This window comes from Schistocerca gregaria, chromosome 1, assembly GCF_023897955.1.
Source record: "Schistocerca gregaria isolate iqSchGreg1 chromosome 1, iqSchGreg1.2, whole genome shotgun sequence".
Lineage (NCBI taxonomy): Eukaryota > Metazoa > Arthropoda > Insecta > Orthoptera > Acrididae > Schistocerca > Schistocerca gregaria.
In genome coordinates, this window is record NC_064920.1 from 1106671108 (window position 1) to 1106697658 (window position 26551).

The window sequence follows — 26551 nt, forward strand, 5'->3', positions numbered from 1 at the left end:
TCAGTTGAATAGAATTCATTGCATTTTAGCCAAGTTTGTTATACACTGTTATATTTATTTAGCAGTACTGTACAAGCTGGCTTATTGAAAAAAAATTTCCTCAAATTTTTACAGTTATTATTCACTACAACAAGTCTCGAGGAAGGCAAATCCAATAAGTTACTCTTTCTGACTCCTTGTACATGAATATCACATCTAATGTTGAATTTTTCCAGATTTTTCTCTAACATATACAAAACAGTTATATGTACACAGCCTAGATAATGGCATTATGCAGACACATTTAAAGTCTTTTCTGCAGAACACTCTGGATGGCAATCCTACAAAACATCTGACTGTCTTCTTCTGCCATCTGAGAATACATTTACCTCCTGGGGAATTGGCCCACGGCAATATTCCATACTGCAAATGAGAATGGAAGAAAGCAAAATATGACTGGATAAACAATTGTCTGCTCACACTGTTCGTTAATTTATACAATAAAAAAGGTGCATGAGCTAGTTTGTTGCACAGAGATTGTGTTTGTTCTTCCCGAGAAAGTTTTTTGTCTATAAACAGTCCAAGTACTTTTACTGTTTCCTTTTTAATTTTTGGTTTCTTTCTGATTAAAAATTATTTCTTCTGTTTTTGTTTGGTTTATGCACAGCTGATCAACATGACACCAGTGATTCGTCATTTGCATCATTTCTCTGTTGTTAGCTAGTACACTCACAAATTCTTGCCTGTGGTTACTATTGTCATGTCATCAGTATATAGTGTATTCTTACATGGTACATAATCTGAAAAGTCATTGATGTAGACAATAAACAGGAAATGTCCAAGAACAGAGCCCTAAGGTATCCCTCTTTTTATTGGGAGTATTGCTGATCTCTGCTTATTTGCACACACGAGCTATAACCTTTTGCTTAAATAAGGTTTGAATAAAATGACTGATTTACCTCCTTTGCCATCATACACTAACTTTTCAAACATATGTCATACGATAATGAGTCAGTTCCTTTGCTTAAATCAACGAGTGTTCCATACAACTGATAGCCTTTTTACGCAGCCTTCATAAACATTATTCACCAAAGCTTCAACTGCTTTTACAGTTGACAGATTAGACCTGAATTCAAACTATTGCTCATATAAAATTTTGCTGCTTTCAAAATAACTTAATATCTGTTTATGGATGCAATTTTCTATTATCTTGGATACGACTGGTGCTGCTGAAATGAGCTGTAGTTATTTGGAAGGTTTTTATACATAGACAATGTAACTGTGAGCTTAAGACGTCCCAGGAAAATTCCACCATCTAGTACTCTGTTGGATAGTGAAAGAAGTGTTATTTTGATTTCCTTTGCTATACACTTTGTGATGAAATTACTGGGTCCAAAATAGCCTTCTGTTTTGATTTTCTTAGTTTGTATATCATTTATGAAGGTCATTTTAAGTGATTAGGGTCCGTGTAAATTTCTCACTTGTTTGCACGAGTTAGCAGGTCTTCTGTACCTAATTTAGAATTGCTGAGTGGAAGGATAATGCTGGCAATATTTACAAAATATTTACTGAGTGTACCACAGTCAACAAGGACACTATTTTCTTTATTGATATTTTTAATTTCCATTTTGATGACATTCCAGGCTGCTTTATATTTATTTTTGGAATTAGTATTCCTCCTAGTACTTTATTATTTCGAATCTGTTGAGTTTTCTGATATTTGTGTAATTTTCTTGTCCCAATCACATTCATGAGACTTATCTTTCAGAATTAATAGTAGTATCCTGAGTTTGACAACTGTGGAATGTACCACTTGTTGTTAAGATGCTGCTTATGTGTGTTATCAGTATGATATCTCTTGTAATGGTCAAAATTGCGTAAAGAGGCCGAACTCAAATGCCAGTGAAAGTAACGGTCAAAACTGCATAAATAGGCCTAACTCAAATGCCCTACAAAGTGAAAACAGTGGCCTAAAGTGTGTAAACAATTCAAAAACTATTTCTCGTATAATGACAAACAAAGTGACTAAAAAATTGCCTTGCTCACAATGAAATACATGGAATAAATCTAATCTCATGTGCACAAACAAGTTCAGTGTGTTATCAGAAATCAGCAGCAACCCCATAAACATTGAAGGCGAACAACCCACCCAGCGTGAAGATAAAAGCATTGTAAGGAGCTGCAGAAACATTGACAACAGCCAGAAACAGCGAACAAAGAAACACAATGTGCTTTTTCTAGCGGACAGCCATGGAAGAAAGCTAGCAAATATTCTACAGGATGTGAATACGGATCTTCGTGCAACTGACATCGTAAAACCTGGCGCGAGGACAGAAAATATTGTTGAAGGCATCTCAGAACACAAGAATACAACAAGGGACAGTGACTTTGTTGTTTGTGTGACTGGTGCAAATGATGTAGCTCATAATGAAGCCAAAAGGTGTATAACAGGTTTGAAAATTTTTTTAGATGTAAGTAATGTGGAAAACACTATTATTGTGACGATACCTCATAGACAGGACTTGATCTATAATTCATGTGTTAACAAAGAGATTCAGAAAACAAATATTAAAGTAAAACAACTATGTTCCATTTATGCTAAATGTAATGTAGTGGATATTAGTAGACTTGAAAGAAATTTGCACACTGAACATCGTGAGCATCTAAATTACCGTGGGAAAACATTTTTGTGTCAGGAGATAAACGAAGTTGTAAATGAAATACGAGCACGCAGCAGACTTGTCTTAAAAGACAACCCCACAGAGAATGACTGTACACCTCCTTTTTTTTTTTTTTAGAGAAAACGACATTACAGACAAAGGAAAGTTAGAAACCACATTAAGTGGAAACTGCAGCAGTCTAATTCCTTCGGATAATTGTGAAATCCTAGATCATGTAGCGAAAATAAATGAATACAGAAGGTTCTGTGAAAGTAGAATGCCATTGTGTAGCAGTGACAGATTCCTCCTCCTTCATACAAATGTACAATCTCTTAGGTGTAAAATCAATGAATTACAATACTGGCTCGATAAAATCAACTGCAGTGTTCTATGCATCAATGAACACTGGATGAAAGACACTGAAATAGACTTCTGTATTCCTCTTGGATACTCGTTAGTTACAAGCTACTGCACAAAAAGTATTACACATGGTGGGGTCTCAATATATGTCAAAAGTGACCTTGAATTGCATTACTCAGTTATAGACCTTAGTAGAATATGCCTTGAAGCTACAATAGAAGTAGCCGGTGTGGTAATGCACGAACAGAAAACTGTAATTGTCTCAATCTATTGAATCCCGGGCTCTGATGAGATAGTATTTATAGAAAAAATTAATACTTTAATATTGTTTTTGTCAAAATATAAACAGCATAGAATTGTAATTGTAGGTGATATTAACATAGATATAAGGGCAAAGAGAAAAAATGTAATTCATATGATTAACACTCTGAAGTAATTAAACTATTACTGTCTCAATGAAAAACCCACCAGACTTAAAGCATGCCTTGATAACATAATTAGCAATGTACAAAGAGACTCCATACAATGTGATGTAATAGAATTAGGAATATCAGATCATGCAGGGCTATGGCTTCAAATAGAAAAGATAGCCTTCAGTTCTACAGAGAGAGAAGTGACATATAGAATTCTAGGTGAATCCAATGTAAACAAAATGATAAACCAGTTAAAAGAAATGGATTGGACTCATGTAATGGATAACAAGAAAATGATTAATAAATGTTTTTCCATTTTCCTGACAGAGATCAAGCATAAAGTAGAAATGACATGCCCCTTGGTAACCAAAAGGTACCAGAGTAATATTACTCATAAGCAACAAAATACCAACAAATGGTACACCCAACAACTTAACAAACTCAAAATACTACTGATGATTATGAAAGACAAATCTCATAACAGTGATAGGGACAAGGAAAATTACACTAAAATGAGACACCTTTACAGATTAGAAATAAAAAATGCTAAGTGCTGTGCAAATGACGAATATATTTTAAACTCTAAAAATAAATGTAAAGCTGCCTGGACTGTCATTAAAATGGAAATAAATAATACCAATAAAGAAAACAGTATCCCTATTGACTGCAATATTCTCAATGAATATTTTGTAAATAGCATCACCACCACACCCATCAGTTCTGCCTCTGATGCAAAAGCATAGCTAACTTGTGCAAAACAGACAAGAAGTGAGAAGTTCACTTGGACCCGAATCACATTAAATGGTATTCACAATTCAATAAACAAATTAAGTAATTCCAAAACAGAAGATTATTATGGACTCAGTAATCTCATCATTAAATGTCTAGCAAAAGAAATTGAAATGCCACTTCTCTCACTATCAAACAGAGTACTTGATGAAGGAATATTCCCCGACTGTCTTAAGCTCACAGTTACATTGCCTGTGTATAAAAAACGTGAAAGAAACCTCCCAAATAACTACAGACCCATTTCAATAGTACCAATCATATCCAAGTTAGTATAAAATTGTGTGCATAAGCAGATATACAGGTATTTTGAAACCAACAATATTTTAAATGAACGACAGTTTGGCTTCAGGTCACACCTATCAACTATAAAAGCAGTAGAAGCTTTGGTAAGCAATGTTTATGAAGGGTATGGAAAAAGGGTATCAATGTCTGGAACACTTATTGACCTAAGTAAAGCTTTTGACTCGGTGTCACATGACATACTCATCAAAAAATTAAAATACTATGGCATTGAAGATGACACACTCTGACTATTCAGATCTTATCTAAGCAATAGGTTACAACTTGTATATGCAAATAGGAAGAGGTCAGAAATACTCCCTATAGAAAGAGGAATACCCCAAGGCTCTGTTCTTGGACCTTTTCTGTTCATTGTCTATGTCAATGACTTCTCGAAATACATACCGTGTAAGAACATACTATTTGCTGACGATATGACATTAATAAGTACAGGAGAGAACTTACAGAGTGTACTGGACAAAAATAGAGAAATGATGCAAATGGCTAACTACTGGTGTCATAAATCAAACAAAAACAGAAGAAATAATATTTAATCTCAAAGTGACTAAAAATGAAAACAAAACAGTGAAATTACTTGGGCTAATCATAGACCAAAAGCTCTCATGGGAAGGACACACCAATTATCTATGTAGTAAACTAGCACAAGTACTTTTCTTATTGTATAAATTAAGAAACAGTGTGAGCAAGCAATTGCTACTCCACTCGTACTATGCTTTTTTTCATTCCCAATTGCAATATGGAATATTGCTTTGGGGTAACTCCGCAGGGGCTGAATGTATTTTCAGATGGCAAAAGAAAGCAATCAGGTGCATGGAGGGGTTAGCACCCAGAGAGTCCTGCAGAAATTATTTTAAATCTCTTGGCGTAATGACAGTGCCAAGCATGTACATATATAACTGTCTAATATATGCCAGAGAAAATCTGAAAAAATTGAACATGAGGTGTGATGTGCATGCACACAGTACAACAAACAGTCACCTGCTGGACTTGCCTTCCACAAGACTTGCTGTAGTCCATAATAACTATAAGTATTTAAGCATAAAATTTTTCAATAAGTTACCATGCTCAGCTCGTACAGTACCACTAAATAAATATAAGAATACATTGCAAACCTGGCTAAAAAACAACGAATTCTATACAACTGAAGAATTCTTAGAAACTAATCATCAAAATATATGTTTTACCTAAGTTGTGAAGAAAATGTTTTGATATTATATAAGCTAGTTATTTGCTGTGATTCTTTTCTTATGTGTGAATTTAATTACTGTATAAAACATTGTTTTACATAATGCTGAAGAAAAGGTCTTTAGTTCCTTTTCTCCCCTTTCTGTAACTATTTGAATATCGTACTGAAAGTAAACCCCTCTGTAAACTTTGACGAAGCCAGTTGTATGAAAAATACTGAAAGGCTAATAAAAATATTCTATTCTATTCTGATTATGTTGAAGCACATCTTTTCTACTTTGCACTTAATTCCTGTCAGGAAACTGGAAAAGCATTTGTCAATACTTTTGTCATTGTCCGTTATATGAGACCAATCTATTTACCTCAACTAGTCTATCACATTGTTTACATTGGATTCTCCTTGTAGTGTATATTACTAATTATATTATCGTGATGCAAATTCAGATAGTTCAATGACTTCAAAGAATTAATTATATGAATCACATTTTTTCCTCTTTGTCCTCATATCTATGGTAGTTCTCCTTCAATTATGATTTTATTCTGTTTATATTTGGACAATTGTAATATTAAAGCATTAATTTTTTTTCTATAAACACCAACTCATCAGAGCCTGGAGTTCAATAAACTGAGACAATTACAATTTTTTGTGTATGCATTACACTACCAGCTACTTCAATTATGTCTTCAAGGCATATTCTACTAAGGTCTATCATCGAGTAATGTAAATCAAGACTGCTTTTAATTTTGATTGAGAGCCCACCATGTGATACGCTTTTTCTGCAGAAGCTTGTTACTAGCAAGTATCAAAGTGGAATGCAGAGGTCTACTTCAGACTCTGTCATCCAGTGTTCATTGAAAAGCAAAATGCTGCATTTAATTTTATCAAGCCAGTATTGCAGTTCATTGATTGTACCCCTGCGAGATTGTACATTTTAAAGAGAATACTATTATTAGTACAAAAGGGGATTTTGATTTAAATGGATCTTGTATGCTCATTTATTTTCACAGGGTAATCTAAAGTAGCAAAGTTATCTGAGTTAATTAGTCTGCTGCAGTTTCCTTTTTTATTTTTATTTATTTAATTTAAATGTCAAGTTCCGTAGGACCAAATTGAGGAGCAAATCTCCAAGGTCATGGAACGTGTCAGTACATGAATTTACAACATAAAAAGTAATAACAGATAAAAATAAATGTCCATGAACCTGAAAGAAAATCAGTCCATAAGTTTAAGTAAACGCTATCAGCAATACAATGAGCATCATCTTAATTTTTCGAGGAACTCCTTGACAGAAAAGAAGGAGTGACCCATGAGGAAACTCTTCAGTTTCGATTTGAAAGCGCGTGGATTACTGCCAAGATTTTTGAATTCGAGTGGCGGCTTATTGAAAATGGATGCAGCAGTATACTGCACACCTTTTTTGCACAAGAGTTAAGGAAGTCCGATCCAAATGGAGGTTTGATTTCTGCCGAGTATTAACCTAGTGAAAGCTGCTTAGTCTTGGAAATAAACTAATATTTGTAACAAGAAACGACAATAAGGAATATACATATTGCGAGGCCAATGTCAAAATGCCCAGACTCGTGAAAAGAGGTTAACAAGAGGTTCATGAACTCACACCACCTATTGCCCGAATCGCCCGTTTCTGAGCCAAAAATATCCTTCTAGAATGGGAAGAGTTACCCCAAAACATAATACCATATGACATAAGTGAATGAAAATAAGCAAAGTAGACTAATTTACGTGTCAAAATATCACTCACTTCCGATACCGTTCGAATAGTGAAAATGGCACTATTAACTCTTTGAACAAGATCCTGAACGTGGGCTTTCCACGACAGCTTACTATCTATCTGAACACCTAGGAATTTGAACTGTTCAGTTTCACTAATCATATGTCAGGTTTTGTTGAATTGTGTGTTAGGAACTGTAAAAACTGAGTCTTACTGTGATTTAACGTTAGTTTATTTTCTACAAGCCATGAACTCAGGTCATGTACTGCTCTACTTGAAACGGAGTCAATGTTGCACACAACATCCTTTACTACCAAGCTAGTGTCATCAGCAAACAGAAATATTTTAGTGTTACCCATAATACTTGAGCGCATATCATTTATATAAATAAGGAACAGGAGTGGTTCCAACACTGATCGCTGGGACACCCCCCACTTGACAATACCCCACTCAGATCCCACATCACAGCTGTTACCAACATTGTGAATAATGACCTTTTGCTGCCTGTTGCTAAAGTAAGAGGTGAACCAATTGTGAGCTACTCCCCTTATTCTGTAATGGTCCAACTTCTGGAGCAGTATTGTGTGATCAACACAGTCAAATGCCTTTGTTAAATCAAAAAATACGCCAAGCGTTCAAAACTGTTTGTTTAGCCCATCCAGTACCTCACAGAGAAAAGAGAATATAACATTTTCAGTTGGCAAATGACTTCTAAAGCTGAACTGCACATCTGATAGCAAATCGTGTGATTTAAAATGATCAATTAACCTTACATACAAAGCCTTTTCGATAACTTTTGCGAACACTGATGGCATAGAAATAGGTCTAAAATTATCTACATTATCCCTTTCTCCCTTTTTATAAAGCGGCTTTACTTCAATCACTCAGGAAACTGACCATTCCTAAACGAAAAATTACAAATATGGCTGTATACAGGGCTAACACGTGCAGCACAGTAGTTTAATATTCTACTAGACACTCCATTATAACCATGAGAGTCCTTAGTCTTCAGTGATTTGATTATTGTCTCATTGTCTCAATCTCCCTCTTGTCTGTATCACAGAGGAGTATTTCAGACGTCAATCTCGGAAAGGCATTTGCTAAGAAATTTATATGATTTCCTGTAGATACTAAATTTTTATTTAATTCACCAGCAATGCTCAGAAAATGGTTGTTAAATACTGTACATATATCTGATTTATCAGTAACAGAAATATTATTACTGCAAACTGACTTTATATCGTCAACCTTGTGCTGCTGACCAGACACTTCCTTCACAACTGACCATGTGGCTTTAATTTTATTCTGTAAATTAGCTATTCTATTTGCATACCACATACTTTTTGCCTTGCTAATAACATTTTTAAGCACCTTACAATACTGTTTGTAATGGGCTACTGAAGCTTGATTGTGACTACTTCTAACATTTTGATATAATTCCCGCTTTGTTCTACATGATATCCTTATCCACTAGTCAGCCAACCGGGCTGTCCATTACTGCTAGTACCCCGTTTAGAATGTTCTAATGGAAAGCAACTCTCAAAGAGCATGAGAAATGTGTTATGGAAAGCATTGTATTTATCATCTATATTATCGGCACTATAAACATCTTGCCACTCTTGTTCCTTGACAATTTTTGAAAAACTCTCTATTGCTGTTGGATTAACTTTCCTGCATAGTTTAAATACAACATTGGTCAGAGTACAAAAACCTTTTAGTGTTAAAATTTGTGCATCATAGTCTGAAAGGCCACTCACCCTTTTACTAACAGAATGCCCATCTAGTAATGAAGAATGAATAAAAATATTGTCTATGACTGTGCTACTGTTCCCCTGCACCCTTGTTGGAAAAAACACACTTTGCATCAGATCATATGAATTTAGGAGATCTACCAACATCCTTTTTCTTGCACAATCATGTACAAAATTAATATTGAAGTCACCACACAGAACTACTTTCTGGTACTTCCTGCAAAGTGAATCAAGAACCCTCTCTAGCTTAAGTAAAAATGCTCTGAAGTCGGAGTTAGGAGACCTATAGACAACAGCAATTAGAAGTTTAGTTTCGCTAAATTCAACTAATGCTGCACAACTTTCAAATATCTGTTCAGTGCAGTGTCGTGATATGTCTACGGTCTCGAATGAAATACTGTTTTTTACGTACAGAGCCACTCCCCCACCCCGAAAGGAACTCCTCGAGAAACAGCTAGCTAATCTGTAGCCTGGTAAAGGAAGCCTCTGAATTATCAAATTATTTGAGTGGTGCTCAGATATACCAATAATTTCAGAGTTAGCATCTATAAGCAGTTCACTAACTTCATCTCTAATACCGCCTATATTTTGATGAAATATGCTAATTCCTTCTCTACTTGGAAACATTACATCCTCTGGAGGTGAGCCCTTAGTTAGAGGCACTTCCTTTAAGCAGGTATACCTGTCAGCTGACTTCAGTCTAAAAAATGTGCAGCTCTAACACCAACTACTATAGGAATTTTTCCATGAGTGATACCACTACCACCACCACCACCCACTACACTGTCACCTATAAGCCTAGCCAGCCTCCCCTTCCCATACCTACTGAGGTGCAGGCCATGCCTAGTGAAACCCCATCTACTGATAGACCCAACTGGCACCACTGAGATGTGATCCATGCCCTCCACCATCAGTGCCCTCCCCAGCCCCACATTAACGTGCCTAACAACCGCATTAAGGTGAAGCCGATCATGATGCTGAAATAGTTGCATGAAATGCACATTAGTACCACCAGTTTGAGTAGCTATCTTAACCGAGTCACCACTGACATCACATTCCCCGTCCCTATCGAGACTGTTCCCTGCTCCACCCACTATCACTACCTGATCCTCTTTCGTAAAGTTCTTACATAACTCCTCTATGCTTTCAGTCACCTGAGCCAACCCTGCACTAGGCTTCACAATGCTGGTGACCTGGTAATCACTCCCCAACACTTCCTGCAACTGCTGGCCCACACCTCTACCATGGGAACTACCTAGCAGCAGAGCCTTCTTTCTGCTAGACTTTGCAACTAACCTAGGCCTCATAATTGCTGAGGACTGCTGCAAGTTACCTACATCTACAACTACACAAGGCTCCTCTCCCCTCAACTCTGACAGTTGGTCGTATCTATTGCATGTATGCAAAGTAAAACTGTCTGAGTACCTCCTCTTCCCAGCTACCTTCTTGCCAACTGCCAGTTCCCATTCCCCACCACCCTTCACCCACCTCAACCTATCTAGTTCCTCCTTTGCGCATTGTAACTGCACCTTAAGGGCACTGATCTTACGCTCCTGCTCCTCTATTAACTTGTTTCTACTAAAGATTCTACATTCCCAGGAGAGGATCTCCCTAAAATGACCACTGGCTTCCCCGCTGCATTCCCCCCAAGGAAAATACTTTGAACAAATCCCACACCGTAATCCACTACTCACAAACCTACAAGAGCCCACACTTTTCACTCATGGTCAATTTTACAGTTACTGAAAAAAAACTATATGTCTACGTTACCAAAGTTCAGTTACACCAGTAGAACTATTTAAGAACTAACAATAATGATCTCAAAATTCTTTGCCTACTAAGGAAGCAGCTACTTGTATTAATACTACTACAACACAGCCGATACCAATACTAGCAAAACTTCACAAAATTATTAGCTACAACCAATAAATTAAAACTACCACTGTAACACTAAGCTAAGTTAAAACACTATATGAAAATTTTACTGAAATATTTCACTAGAAAGAATAATAAACGTCAGTTGAAAACTAAAGCACGAAAATTACTAACGACTTCAACACACTGAAAACATCTCTTAAACACAGCGAGCGAACGATCACAAAAGTTTATTAAGTCGTTATTTCGCCACAAATGGCATGCAACACCACTGAAATCTATTAAATTTAATAACTGTATTACATAGCACAAATAAGTTTGTCAGTACTTAGCTTTTCCCTATAAAACAAGGTACATTAACATGCACAATAGGTCTGTCTTTTAAAACAAGACTATTGTATTTAGGAATTTCATTTAGCCTATAATCTTGTTTCTCTCTTGACGGTGTGTGGTGGAGGATTTGATTAAGTGGTGCACAGTTAGTTGATTTTAATGTCGGTATTACAGATCTCATTGTTGATACATGAATTAAAGATCAGGTCATATCTATGAGGTATTGACACAACAACATTTTCCACTTTACTTGTGTGTAAAAAACTCTTCAAGCCTGTTATACAATTTTTGGTTTCATTATATGCTACATTGTTTGCACCAGTCACACAAACAACGAAATTACTGCCCTTCAGTATATTCTTATGTTCCAGATGTCTTTAATAATGTTTCTCATTCTCATCTGGGTTTCATGATACCAGTTACATGGAAATCCACATTCACATGCCGTAAAATGATAGCTAGCTTTCTTCCATGGTTGTCCACAGTTCTTGTCGGCTGTTCATGATTACTGCTAACTTTCCATTTTGTAACCTTCATATAAATTGGAATGTTCACTTTCAATGTTTACGAAGTCAATGCTACTTTCTGATTAGATTAGATTAGATTAGATTAGATTAATACTTGTTCCATAGATCATGAATACGACACTTCGTAATGATGTGGAACGTGTCAGGTTAATAAAAGATGTCTGTACAAGAAATTACATTACACAAAATATTGCATGACACTAATGATTAAGTTTTTTTTTTTTTTTTTTTTTTACTTACTTTATATCTAAAAATTCAGCCAATGAGTAGAAGGAGTTGTCATCTAGAAATTCTTTTAATTTATTTTTAAATGTTAGTTGGCTATCTGTCAGGCTTTTGATGCTGTTTGGTAGGTGCCCAAAGACTTTTGTGGCAGCATAATTTACCCCTTTCTGTGCCAAAGTCAGATTTAACCCTGCATAGTGAAGATCATCCTTTCTCCTGGTGTTATAGGTATGCACACTGCTATTACTTTTGAATTGGGTTGGATTATTATCAACAAATTTCATAAGGGAATATATATACTGTGAGGTTACTGTGAGGATCCCTAGATCCTTAAATAGATGTCTGCAGGATGACCGTGGGTGGGCTCCAGCAATTATTCTGATTACACGTTTTTGTGCAATGAATACTTTTCTACTCAACGATGAATTACCCCAGAATATGATGCCATACGAAAGCAGTGAATGAAAGTAGGCATAGTAAGCTAATTTACTGAGATTCTTATCACCAAAATTTGCAATAACCCTAATAGCATACGTAGCTGAACTCAGACGTTTCAGCAGACCATCAATGTGTTGCTTCCAGTTTAACCTCTCATCAATGGACACACCTAAAAATTTTGAAAATTCTACCTTAGCTACAGACTTCTGTTCAAATTCTATATTTATTACTGGAGTTTTGCCATTTACTGTACGGAACTGTATATACTGTGTTTTATCAAAATTTAAAGAGAGTCCGTTTGCTGAGAACCACTTAATAATTTTGTGAAAAACATCATTTACAATTACATCACTTAGTTCTTGGTTTTTGGATGTTATTACTATACTTGTATCATCAGCAAAAAGAACTAACTTTGCATCTTCATCAATGTGGAATGGTAAGTCATTAATGTATATCAAGAACAGTAAAGGACCTAAGACCGAACCCTGTGGGACCCCGTGCTTGATAGCACCCCAGTTTGAGGAATCAGCTGTTTTAACATTACACGAACCACTTATTTCAACTTTCTGCATTCTTCCAGTTAAGTATGAATTAAACCATTTGTGCACTGCCCCACTCAAACCATAATGATTTAGCTTATCTAAAAGAATTCCATGATTTACACAATCAAAGGCCTTTGAGAGATCACAAAAAATACCAATGGGTGATGTCCGGTTATTCAGAGCATTTAATATTTGATCAGTGAAAGCATATATAGCATTTTCTGTTGAAAAGCCTTTCTGAAAACCAAACTGACATTTTGTTAGTACTTTATTTTTACAAATATGGGAGGCTACTCTTGAATACATTACTTTCTCAAAAATTTTTGATAGAGCTGTCAGAAGAGAGATTGGGCGGTAGTTGTTGACATCCGACATATCCCCCTTTTTATGCAATGGTTTTACAATGGCATATTTCAGTCTATCAGGGAAAACACCCTGCTCCAAAGAGCTATTACATACGTGGCTGAGAATTCTACTTATCTGTGGGGAACAAGCTTTAAGTACTTTGCTGGAAATGCCATCAATTCCGTAAGAGCTTTTACTTTTCAGTGAGTTTATTATTTTACTGATTTCAGAGGGAGAGGTTGGTGGAATTACAGCTGTTTCAAACTGTGCAGGTATGGCCTCTTCTATTAATAGCCTTGCCTCTTCTAGTGAAGATCTAGATCCTATTTTCTCCACAACATTTAAAAAATGATTATTCAAAATATTTTCAATTTCTGATTGTTTGTTAGTGCACTTGTCATTCAATTTTATTGCACTAAAGTCTTCCTGTGCTCTTGGTTGCCCTGTTTCCCTTTCAATAATATTCCAAATTGCTTTAATTTTATTATCAGAGTTACTGATCTCAGACATGATACACATGCTTCTGGACTTTTTAATAACTTTTCTTAGTACCGCACAATAGTTTTTATAATATTGAACAATTTCGGGGTCAGTACTCCATCTTGCTGTTAGATACAGTTCTCTTTTGCGGTTGCAAGATATTCTTATTCCTTTAGTTAGCCAAGGTTTTTTATATGTTTTCTTGGAATTATGTTTAACTATTTTCTTGGGAAAACAATTTTCAAATACCCTTAAAAATGTATTGTGAAATAAGTTATATTTCAAGTTTGCATCGGGTTCCTTATACACTTCATCCCAGTCTAGCTGCTGTAGGCTTTCCCTAAAGTTTGCAATATTTATATTGTTAATTGAACGCACTGCTTTGAAAGTCTGATTTATTATACTGCATGGAGCTATGTCATGTACTGTAACAAGCTGTGCACTATGATCTGAAAGACCATTCTCAACAGGATAAGCATTTATGTCCTTAAACTTATCTTGGTCTATAAAAAAGTTATCTATCAATGTACTGCTGTTCTTTGTTATCCGAGTAGGAAAATCAATGACGGAACTCAAATTGAAAGAACTGAGTAATACTAAAAGGTCATTCTTCCTATTACACTCTTTCAGGGAATCAACATTGAAATCCCCACAAATGATAATTTGCTTCCCCCTGTCTGACAGATAGCACAACAAAGCATCCAAGTTTTCCAGAAATAGCTGGAAATTCCCTGAGGGGGACCTATACACTGTTACAATTATGAAAGTGCCATCCTTTAGTTTAAGTTCAGTGGCACATGCTTCCATATGTTGCTCTACACAAAATTTTTTAGTTTCTAAATTTTTTGCACTGTGGAAGCTTTTCACATATATGGCAACTCCTCCTCTCATCATATTATCTCTACTTACATGTGCAGCTAATTTGTACCCATTGATGCTAACCTTTTGCATATCAGTGACAATGTGATGCTCAGACAGGCATAGTACATCTATTACATTCTCAGTTTCTATATCTTCTAAACAAAGCAGAAGCTCATCAATTTTATTGTTCAATCCCCCAATATTTTGATGAAATATACTAACATTTTTCATTTTACTTTTGCAACTATCTTGAACTTTTTTGACATCTTTAGTACTTGCATGGCTGAGTTTCCCACTGGACACTGATCTTACACTAAAAAAGAGTTTCCACCATGAGATGTAGTTCCTCCCCCCTTTAAATTTCCTGCTATCAGCCCAGCCAGTTTACCCTTCCCTTTCCTGTTGAGGTGTAGGCCATGTCTAGTATAGTCCCACCTACAGAGTGAATCAACACGAACCACACCAATGTGTGACCCCGCACCAGATCCAAGTAGCCGTTCCAACTCCAAATTAACTCTCCTGACAGAAGAGGTCAAATGAGGTCGGTCGTGGCGCTCCAGAACCGACACAAACCCAACACTGGTATGATTCGATGCCGATGCAATCTTTGCCAGGTCACACTCTATGCTGTACCCCGGATCTCTGTCAATACTGTTGCCCGGCCCACCCACAATAACCACGGTGTCTTCCTTAGTAAAACCTTTACATAGTGAACCTAAATCCTCTGTAACCTGCCCAAGTTCAGCACTAGGTTTGAAAAAACTTGTGACCTGGTAATCCAACCCTAATTCATCCTGCAGAAGTTGGCCCACACCCCTGATAATATGCTAATCCTGTTTACGCAAACAAGATTAGTTTTATATAACAAATTTTATTGAGGGTGTAACATGTCTATGCACTTTTTGCCATTGTTTTCATTGGGAAGAGTGTTTTGAATTGTTTACACATGTATGGCCATTTTTCTCCACTAGCGCACTGTAACCACTAACACACACGAATTTCATATCGTTTGTGGTTTTTGCACATAACTTTTTTATATGGTAATCTGCTTATAACAATGCTTGAAGGCAATGAAATTTGTGTATAAAAAAGTAAACACTGTAAGGGATACAACAGGAATGTTTACTCTGTATTGGAACTCAGTGTAATAATATTTGTTTTGAGTATTTTCCATCCTTTCTTTGACTTCATGACTAGCCTGCTACCATTTCAAGGCACATATCTACTGCTTTCTTTTTGTCTTTCTTTGTGTAGCCCAAGACTGATCTTTCCATTCCTCTTTCAGCTACTGTGAGTTTTCTAAAATGAACTCATTTGATGTCCATGTCTTTTAACCATTAGTTATTATTGGTAGTATAAACTGGTCAAACTTTTTTCTTCAGCTCAGCTGGCATCTTAGACTTGAAAACTGGAGAGGGTCTTCTGTTAAGTTTGCCAGTCCAATTTAATACTGCACAATATTTCTGTTTTTAAGTCTCCTTTCATATTTACAAGTTAACCCAGATAGACATATTCAGTGATACTTTTTGGTTCCCTCCATTGTCCATTCATTTATCGTGAACTTGATTCTTGGTTCTTTTTTATACCAAATTCAGAGGATATTAATGCAAGTTCATCAATTAATGTTAATTTTTACACCAAATTCAGAGCATATTAACAGAAGTTCGTTGACTAATATTTCAAGTTCTATACTATTTGCAAACAGAACAATATCATCAGCAATTCTCAAAGTATTTAACGCCTTTCACAGACTTACAATTCCTTTTGTTTTCCAATTCAGTTTAGACACTGCTTTTTCTAAGATGGTTAAAAATAGTTTTGGAGATATAGAGCTATCTTGTTTTAATCCTTTTCAATGTAAATTTTGATGTTTTCTTATAACAACAGTTAGAAACACTGTGGAGGTTTAGCGTATGTTGTGTAGGATCTTAATAATGCCCTATTTCGCTTCTTGTTGCATTAAGGCACCAAACACATGTAGGTGTTTCAGCAAGTCAAATGCCTTTCCAATGAGTATAAAGGTAAGGCAAAGAAGAAGATGGTACTCACTCATACTACTAATTGTTTTGCATAGAGTGAAGGATACAGTAAACTGTCTCAAATCTCTATGAAACCAAGTTTTCTCAGTAGTTTGAGCCAAGTAAACTGTAATGCTCATTCTGGCTGTAAAAATTTTAGTGGAGACTTTGTACAGTACTGACATAAGATTTATATCTTTAGTACTACCTTCCAAATGCCCCTCACAGGCATAAATTAAGAAGAATTTATATCCTGTTATGCCCTACCTTAGAAGAATTGAGTTCCTCCTGAGTGGAAGACGGCATTAGTATTACTTCTATAAGTTCCTGGCACCTTTTATCTTTTCGGATAATGTCAACTAGATATCTTAAACAGCCTTCAGATTTTCCTCCATCCAAGAGCTCTCCTGATATTCTGTTTATGCATTTGGTAATTTCTTCAGTTTTATCATCACCAGTTTTAATGTGCTCAACCATCATCAGTGTCCATTTTCTCAACCTGAAACATATTTATTTATTTATTTTTTGCCCATGGGCTCCAGCTGAAAATCCAGCTGAGAGTATTGGGTGTGTCATACAATAGGCTATTAACATCAAACTTGATTTCATTATATATAAATGAAACATATAATTAAACAGAAATAGTCTATAAGCGTACAAAGTTATTACGTGTTTCACATTATTCTTACAAACAAATACAAACGACATACAGAAATGATAATTTTTAAAAATACATTTCAGTAATGATATAACATATTTAAATACCATCTTAGTATTCACTGAAACTGTATATACATTTCTCTGTGAGATATAGTTTCAAAGGATTTTTAAAACATTTTAGATCTGTTTCTTTTTTAATGATTTTGGGGAGTTTATTAAAAAACCTTTTGCCTGCTTCTTCAGGGGCAGTCATAGATTTCTGTTTATCATGTAGTAATTTTCATTTCCTCTTGTACCCTGTTTGTGTACATCTTTATTTAGGAGGTGTTCATCGCTCGACCTTACCACCATTATGCTTTGGTATACGTACAGTGAATATACTGTCATAATATGATAGTGTACAAAAGCTTGCCTACAGGTCTGTCTTGGTGGTATTTTTGCAATGCATCTCACTGCCGTTTTCTGAATTGTGAATATTCTTGTTAAGTAGTTGGCTTGTGCCCTTCCCCATATATGAACTGAATAAGACAAATGTGAGAAGACAAGTCCATAATACACTGATCTGAGGACTTTATCATCCACAGTATTAGCTGTTTTATGCATGATGAAGATCTGTTTGTTTATCTTTTCACACATTGCATCTATGTGCTCCCCCCATGCCAAATGTTTGTCTGTTATAGTTCCTAGAAAGTTTGTGCTGGTTACTTCTTTAATAGTATTTCCATTTATATTAACTTTTATAATTTTCACTATGCTTGGTCTGACATTCTTTGTTTTAGACTGATTCATAAACATGGTTGTTTTGTGTTAAATATTTATTTACATTTTTTATATTCAGTAGTGCTTCCTTCTCAAGCTCCTACTTTCTGTAAGCTGATCTGTAGTTTGTTATATTTCCCCCACTAGTATGTCTGATTGCTGTGCATTGTTTCCTATTTGTAATGTATGATTTAAGTATGTCATAGCATTTTCCTCTAATTCCCTACTGATACAATTTCATCATTAATTTTGAGTGGTTCACACAATCAAATGCCTTAGATAGGTCCATAAAAATCCCACAATCTTTTGTTGCCTGTCAAGTAAATTAAGAATGTGCACAATTATATCTGTTGATGCTGTTATTGTTGACTTCTCTTCTCTGAAACCATGTTATGATGAATGCAGTATACCGTACTTTGTTATAAAACTTACAATTCTACTCTTTATCATCATTTCATAGATTTTAGCAAATGTTGAGATCAATGATATTGGCCTGCATTTCCTAATTCATCCCTGTTCCCTTTCTTAAATATTGGCTTCACTTTACTTACTTTCAATGATAATGGAAATATACCTTCTTCTATCGCAGCATTCAGCATGTGTCAATGATTTTAATATACATTCTCTGCATTCCTTTATGAGATGTGATGTGACGCTATCCAAGCCAGATGAATGTTTAATTTGAAGTTGTTTTATTAGGTTTGACACTTCTGTATCTGTTGTAGGTATGAAAATGATAGTATAATTTGTATGTGGGGGGGGGGGGGGGGTTAACAATTTATTTACTGCATTTGTTTCATTTTGTCTTATCCATTCATCTGCTACAGTAATATAATATCTGTAAAAAGTATTGGCTATTTCTAGAGGGTTTGTGTTGCTTTTCCCACTCATCAGTGGGCAGGTATCCTCTGCCCGATTTGTTGCTTTTCCTCTCTCTTCGTTAATGAAAGACCATAAACCTTTTGAATAGTTCTTTCCCTTATCTATAGACATCCTGATGAATGATGCTTTAGTTTCTCTGTTAAAACTACTGTACTCTTTCTTTTTTATTTTATACAGTGTGTTGCTGGCCTTAGTATTTTTTTGTTTGGAGAGATCATAATACACATTCAGATTATTTCTGGCATGGATTACTTCTCCAGTCACCCAGCTTTTCTTTTTTTGTTGCTTTTTGACCAGTCTGTTACTAACAGTACATGTAACATAATAATAATAATTAAATAAAGAAAAAAAAACTGGTTCCATTTGGTGTTCGCATCTTTAGCTAGATATATTGTTTCCCAGTTTTCTGCCTCTTAACATATTTTTAGCAGATTTATGTTATGTGGGTAGCTTTGTCTTCTCATCTCCCATATCTTCTGCACTGAATCACTAGTCTTCATATTTATGTCTATCATGATTGCAAAATGGTCTGCTAATGTGGAGTTTATTACCTGTGTGTCACAATACCATGTAGGAATATTTGTTATTACATGATCAATTATAATTTCACTATGCTTTGTTATTCTGGTTGGTTTATCTATTTTTATTTTTAGATTGTATATGCACAATAAGTCCAGTAGGGTCTTAGTATTGTGTGTTTTTACTTGTGTCTATGTTCAGGTCTCCTATAATGATCAAATAAGCATATGTTTTTGAGAGGTGTTGGATTATATATTCCAGCTGTTCAGAGAAGGTTTTAATTACACCATTTGGCAATCGATACAAACCTAATTAAAGTAAAAACTTTGAGGTTCGCCGATGACATTGTAATTCTGTCAGAGACGGCAAAGGACTTGGAAGAGCAGTTGAACGGAATGGACAGTGTCTTGAAAGGAGGATATAAGATGAACATTAACAAAAGTAAAACGAGGATAATGGAATGTAGTCAAATTAAATCGGGTGATGCTGAGGGAATTAGATTAGGAAATGAGACACTTAAAGTAGTAAAGGAGTTTTGCTATTTAGGAAGTAAAATAACTGATGATGGTCGAAGTAGAGAGGATATAAAATGTAGACTGGCAATGGCAAGGAAAGCGTTTCTGAAGAAGAGAAATTTGTTAACATCGAATATAGATTTATGTATCAGGAAGTCGTTTCTGAAAGTATTTGTTTGGAGTGTAGCCATGTATGGAAGTGAAACATGGACGATAACTAGTTTGGACAAGAAGAGAATAGAAGCTTTCGAAATGTGGTGCTACAGAAGAATACTGAAGATAAGGTGGATAGATCACGTAACTAATGAGGAGGTATTGAATAGGATTGGGGAGAAGAGAAGTTTGTGGCACAACTTGACTAGAAGAAGGGATCGGTTGGTAGGACATGTTTTGAGGCATCAAGGGATCACAAATTTAGCATTGGAGGGCAGCGTGGAGGGTAAAAATCGTAGAGGGAGACCAAGAGATGAGTACACTAAGCAGATTCAGAAGGATGTAGGTTGCAGTAGGTACTGGGAGATGAAGCAGCTTGCACAGGATAGAGTAGCATGGAGAGCTGCATCAAACCAGTCTCAGGACTGATGACAACAACAACAACAACAAACCTAATACACAACATAAATTCTCAGCAATTTTAGTTTCCAGTGCTGTAGCTTCAAAGCTCAATTCTATAGTATATTTTGTTATATTTATGGCTTTGGTTAATTTATAGTTAGAAAAAATGGCAACCCCACCACTTTCATACGAAGTTCTGCAAAAACTGGCTACTTGCACATAATTCTTCAAGTTGTACATTCCTACATGATCAGTATTTAACAATTCCTTGCAGCAAACATTTGTTAAAAAGTGTACAAAGAAACAAACAACTGAGGTGAACCTTTGAAAAAATATAAACAAAACAGCAGTTTCTTTTAAGTAACAACTAAAAAACAAAGTTGTACCATTTATTAACTTTATTATTGTTTCCAGGTTTCCAATAAACTCTGCTTTCTACCATCTCCCTTCTTTAGCAAAAATAAGCAAACAGATTATAGCATTATTTTTAAAACCCAAGTGGGAATGAATAAAAATACATACCAAGATTTAAAAAAAAGCATCCATAACTTTTGTACTGTAATCAAAATACTCATATTTCAATAATTATCCACAATGGTTCAGCATTTACAGAATAAAGACATCTTGATTTATCTTGGCAGACAAGTATTGTATCCAGAAAAGATGAAGTATAAATATTCTGTACTAGCTGCAACAGGCATGAGATAAACTCACTCTACAGTGTTCTTCTTTGGCATGCCAGTGTAGTAGTTGGCACACAAATAGCTAACTAAAAAATCCAGCAATTTGTATATTTGTTTATATGTAAAAGCGGACATTGGATTTTTCTCTGTGTCACACCATATGTGCAAGAGTCATGTCCTGATTTGAAATTTGAGATTCGTATATTTTACTGTTAATGTCCCTTTTGCGATCTTTCACTGATTGTATCATTGCTCATTTGTATAGTGAAATTTACAAGTGCCGTGATAAACTCTTACTGTTATTTTATTGTCAACTGTAGGCTTAAAACTTATTTGTGCACTTTTGAGAACAGTAGGCCTATCCTCATTCAAAACAATCTTTCTCAAATTTCATGCTCTAATTATATGAGAAATAGGTTATTTCTCAGATTTTTCGGAAGCTTGCAAAACTACATTTTCGTAAGTTACCAGTATGAGTCTTTTCAATAACATTTTTTTGTAGCAAATCATTGTTTGTGATTCACAGCTACTGCCAAAGTATATATCACCCCAAATATTCAGATATCAACACAAAAAATATGCACTTTTGAGAATTTACAATTGTTACAATTGTCCTGTGCACAATCTAATTTGTAGTAAATCACTACTTGTGATTTCATAACTGTAGCAGATATTGTAATTAAAACATTGGTTTGCAGCTAACTTTTCTTAAGAAGTAGTATATATTATCTACATTTATCATAAATTAACTCTATTTTTGAGTTTTTTAGCAACTATAATTAACCTCAAAAAGTTTTGGGAAACTAGTTTTTCTGTTGCCATATTAGAAATCTCATTGCTTCAGTTCTTTCACAGAATTAGTACTTATTTAGCTCAAGGGACTACAAGATGACCAGTAGGCTTACTATAAAGTTATTTGTTTATTTATTTATTTATTTATTTATGCATTTATTTTACCTGGCAAGATTAGGGCCTTCAGGCCCTCTCTTACACCTAACCAGGCATACTCAGGTTGAACGAGTTACAGTTTCTACTTAACATTAAGGACATATAGCCTATTATGCAGTATTGATGTTAAAGAAAAAAAATAGATATTATATCAGTAGTATAATGATAATTATAACAATAAAAAATAATTATAACAATCAATAATAATAATTGTAATAATAATAATAATAATAGTAATAATAATAATAATAATGACTATGTATATGAAAGTAAACATACTTTTCTTTTCTGAATGTCAGTCCCATTGTTAGTTGGGAATTCTCTCGTTATGTTCTTGCAGCTTGTGAGTTATTCTCATCGAGCAGAGACATAAGACGATAGAATGGGGTGAAAGAGATATATAAGAGGTAGATATGTTAGAGGAAGAGAAATAGAACGGTAAAATTCGAAGCTGTGATGGAGAGGAGAAAGAAAGAGATGGGAGGGGCACAAGAATGGTGGTTATACCGTCCCTAATATGTAAGCTTTGAGTTCCCTCTTGAATGTTGAGTAGTTCTGGATAAGACGCAGATCACAGGGGAGCGCGTTCCATAGTCGTATGGCTGAGATGGAGAATGACACGGAGAAAGAATTTGTGTTATGTAAAGGTACAGCCAAGATGATAGACGTATCCGATCTGGTGTTGCGATTGTGGAATGATGATAGGTGTTTAATGTGAGAAGATAAGTATTGGGGGCACCAGTGGCTAAGAAATCGATGAAGTAAGCACATTGTGTGGAGATCGCGTGCCGTATGTGGGCGTATCCAACCTAGCTGGGAGTATGAAGGACTGATATGATCATACAAACGAATATTGCACACGTATCTAACGCAAGCATTCATCACTAGCTCGAGGCATCTAGAATTTTCACTATTTGTGCCGTGTTGAACTACATCGCAGTAGTAAAGATTAGGCAAGACTAGTGTTTGGACTAATTTTTGTTTAACATGGGTTGGAAATATTTTTCTAAACTTTTGAATTGCATGTAGGGAGGAGAGCGATTTCCGGCAAGCTGTGACCGTTTGTTCTTCCCAGTTTAGGTGTTCATCCAAGATTATTCCAAGGTCTTTTACTGTTTTTTGGTATGGTAATTGGGTACCATTGAGGAGTATTTTAGGGACTGTTTCGCGAAAGTACCGGCTGATTAACTTTGGATGAGATATAAGTATGACCTGGGATTTCTTGGGGTTTAGTTTCAGACCTAGGTTCTGTGCCCATCGAGAAACAGAACAAAGATCTGCGTTCATACTCGCTACTGCGCCAGCAATGTTTTTGGGGCTTGCACTTATGTACAGTTGGATGTCGTCGGCATAAAGATGGTAGTTGCAGGAGTGAATCACTGAAGAAATATCATTAATGTACAGTGAGAAGAGTAGTGGACCAAGGACGGAGCCTTGGGGAACTCCAGAGCGCACGCTTTTCCATGATGACTTTTCCGACCCACAAATGACTTGTTGACTTCTGTTTTTGAGGTAGCTGTCGAACCATTGTATTGCGCTGTTTGAGAAATTCAGCTGTTTCATTTTAATTAGTAATATATCGAAGTCAACTGTGTCAAAAGCCTTGCTAAAGTCAAGCAGTGTTAGGATAGTAGCTTCACGTCTGTCCATAGCATGTTTAATGTCATCAGTTACTTTGATTAATGCGGTTGCTGTACTATGGTGCTTTCGAAAGCCTGACTGATATTCGTCATGGATGTTATGAGTTTTGAGGTAATCCGTCAGTTGTTCATGGACGATGTGCTCTAGGGCTTTAGAAATTGCAGGTAGTATGCTGATCGGCCTGTAGTCACCTGGCGACTTAGGGTTGTCAGTCTTGGGTATAGGCTTAATTAAACTTTGCTTCCACTCAGTAGGATATGTACTACTGACAAGAGACAGGTTGAAGATGTCTGTGATAACTGGAATAATAGTGTCTACGACGTTCTTAATCATGCCAATGCTCACTCCATCATTTCCTACTGCCTCGGAAGAGATTCTCATAATTGCCTTGTGTACTGTGCCGGTAGTGACATGTTTTAGGAAAAACTTGTCTCTCGAGAGATTGATATCTTGGGGCTGGTAATTTGTCGCTGCGTGGCAGTTTGCAGCTGTTGAGAAGAAATCGTTTAATTCTTCTGCAGACGCTTGATAAACAGCGTCAGATCTTCGCTTCCCTATACCGAAACTGCGCAGCTTTTTCCACAGTGCAGCAGGTTTTGATATGCCGCATACGACAGAGCGGGCATGTCTGATTTTGGCATTCCTCACGCTTTGCTTGGTTCTGTTTCGGAGTTTCCTATAAGCTTCGTACGCCTCGGGAGTTGGGTTACGCTTGAAGGCCCTATGTGCAGCATCACGTTTATTCATTAACTGACGTAATGCAGTGGTGAGCCACGGAGCGGGAGCTCTCTTTACCTTAACAGTGCGTTGAGGAGCATGTTTATCATACAGTGCAATAATTTTGCGACATAATTGCCGAATTTTTTCGTCTAAAGTCGGTTCATCGTTTATATCATGCCAAGGGATGTCTGAGCAATCCTTTTGAAGAGCGTCATGGTTAACATTTTTTAAGTTTCTGTAGGTTACCAGGTGAGATTTTTCTTTGGTAGTATGCATTGAGTAATTTAAAAATATCACGTCATGAGCAGAGAGTCCCGGAGCGGATGTCTGATTGGCGCAGATTATTTTATCTGGTCGCTTTGTTGCTATTATATCTATGATTGTGTGGCTGTGTGGCGTGTGATGAGTTGGGTCCAGCGGTGTTAAACTCATATCATTGGAGTGGAACAGTCGCCTTAGTTTTTCGGCAGAGGGAGATTTTAACTGTAAGTCGATGTTTGTGTCGCCCATAATGATTATGTGTTCATACTGTGTCACGAGTGAGGACAGGGCAGACTGAAAGGAGGACATGGCACCGACGTTTGGAGGTTTATAGATTACTCCAATTAGCAGTTTCTGATTTGATGTATTTATTTCGAAAAACAAGAACTCTGCTTCTCCTTCGCCCTTTGCATCCGATGTGCATAGCACAGTAGGTGTCAGATCAGAGCGAACATAGGCACCCACACCACCCCCGCGTCGTGTTTCACGATCTGCCCTTAGGAGAGAGTAACCAGCGATTCGGATAGCGTCGGAAGAAATGTTTGGTTTCAACCAAGTTTCCGAGACGAGGATAATGTGGAACAGCGATTGGCAGAACAGGTCACAGAACTCGTCGAAGTGAGCCGTTAGCGACTGCGCGTTCGCGTGGGCCACAAAGAGCCCGCCGCCGGAACCGGTCCGTCCCATTGTGGCCGCCTGTAGGACCGAGCGCGCTCCGTTTACCTGCTGGCCGGAAGAGGGACAAAAGCTGGATTTCGCGGGGCAAGACATATTTACAGGTGTGTCCAAGGTCGTGACTGACTCAAGCGTCTGTGGACTAAAGGTGAAAAACACGCTGGAAGTATCGAAGAAGGGAGTGAAAAGAAAGATGGAAAGTGGCAGTAGTAGTTACGAAAAAGATAGTAGTAGTAGTAGTGGTAGTGGCGAAGATGGAAATAACAGATATAGAAAGGCGGTTGTAAGGAGATTCCTGTTAATGGAGGATGTTAATTCCCATTTGACTGACAATATGAATATACATGAGCACTTATAATAGACAAATAAAGAAACAATATTTTTGTGAAACAATTGACTGATTTTAAATAGAGTACTTATGGTACTTATAGAAATAACGGAGCAGTATTTAAGCTAAAAAAATGAAAAGAAAGAATAAAAAAATTAACTTATATTAGACAGATTACAATATGAGACTTTGTGTCTCGCGAGATTTCGCTCAGTCTTTCAGTTCGAACATGTTTGTCACCGTTTTCCTCCCTCCTTCCGTCTTGATTACGATCCTGCCATCCTGGGTCCATACATTTTGAAGGCCAAACTGTGTGATCGCAGCGTTCAAAACTTTTAGTCTTTCGCGCGTCAGATCTTCCCTCAGGGTAACCCCACTCTTGGCGAGTTTTCTTTTCTGAGCAAACACTTCAGCTCTTTTCCGGTAAGACACAAATTTAATTATTATGGGCCTGGGTTTCATGGCACCTAGTGTCCTGCGCCCAACACGGTGGCTTCTGTCAATATCGGCCACGTCGATCTGCACGCCAAGTTTCTCACGCACGAGGCTAATGGCCAGGTCGTCGGTGTTTTCGCGATCGTTTTCAGCTACCCC

At 36.4% G+C, this 26551-nt stretch overlaps 1 protein-coding gene across 7 annotated transcripts in view; it reads right to left on the reverse strand.

Annotated features, from left to right (window-relative positions):
- Positions 1-26551, reverse strand: part of LOC126283006 (uncharacterized) — a 378588-nt gene that overhangs the window by 210557 nt on the left and 141480 nt on the right. For all 7 annotated transcript variants that reach the window (XM_049982244.1, XM_049982237.1, XM_049982240.1 and 4 more), the window contains one exon: positions 17079-17310. In XM_049982244.1, coding sequence (XP_049838201.1) covers positions 17079-17310 — 232 coding nt within the window. The remainder of the gene's footprint in view (positions 1-17078; positions 17311-26551) is intronic.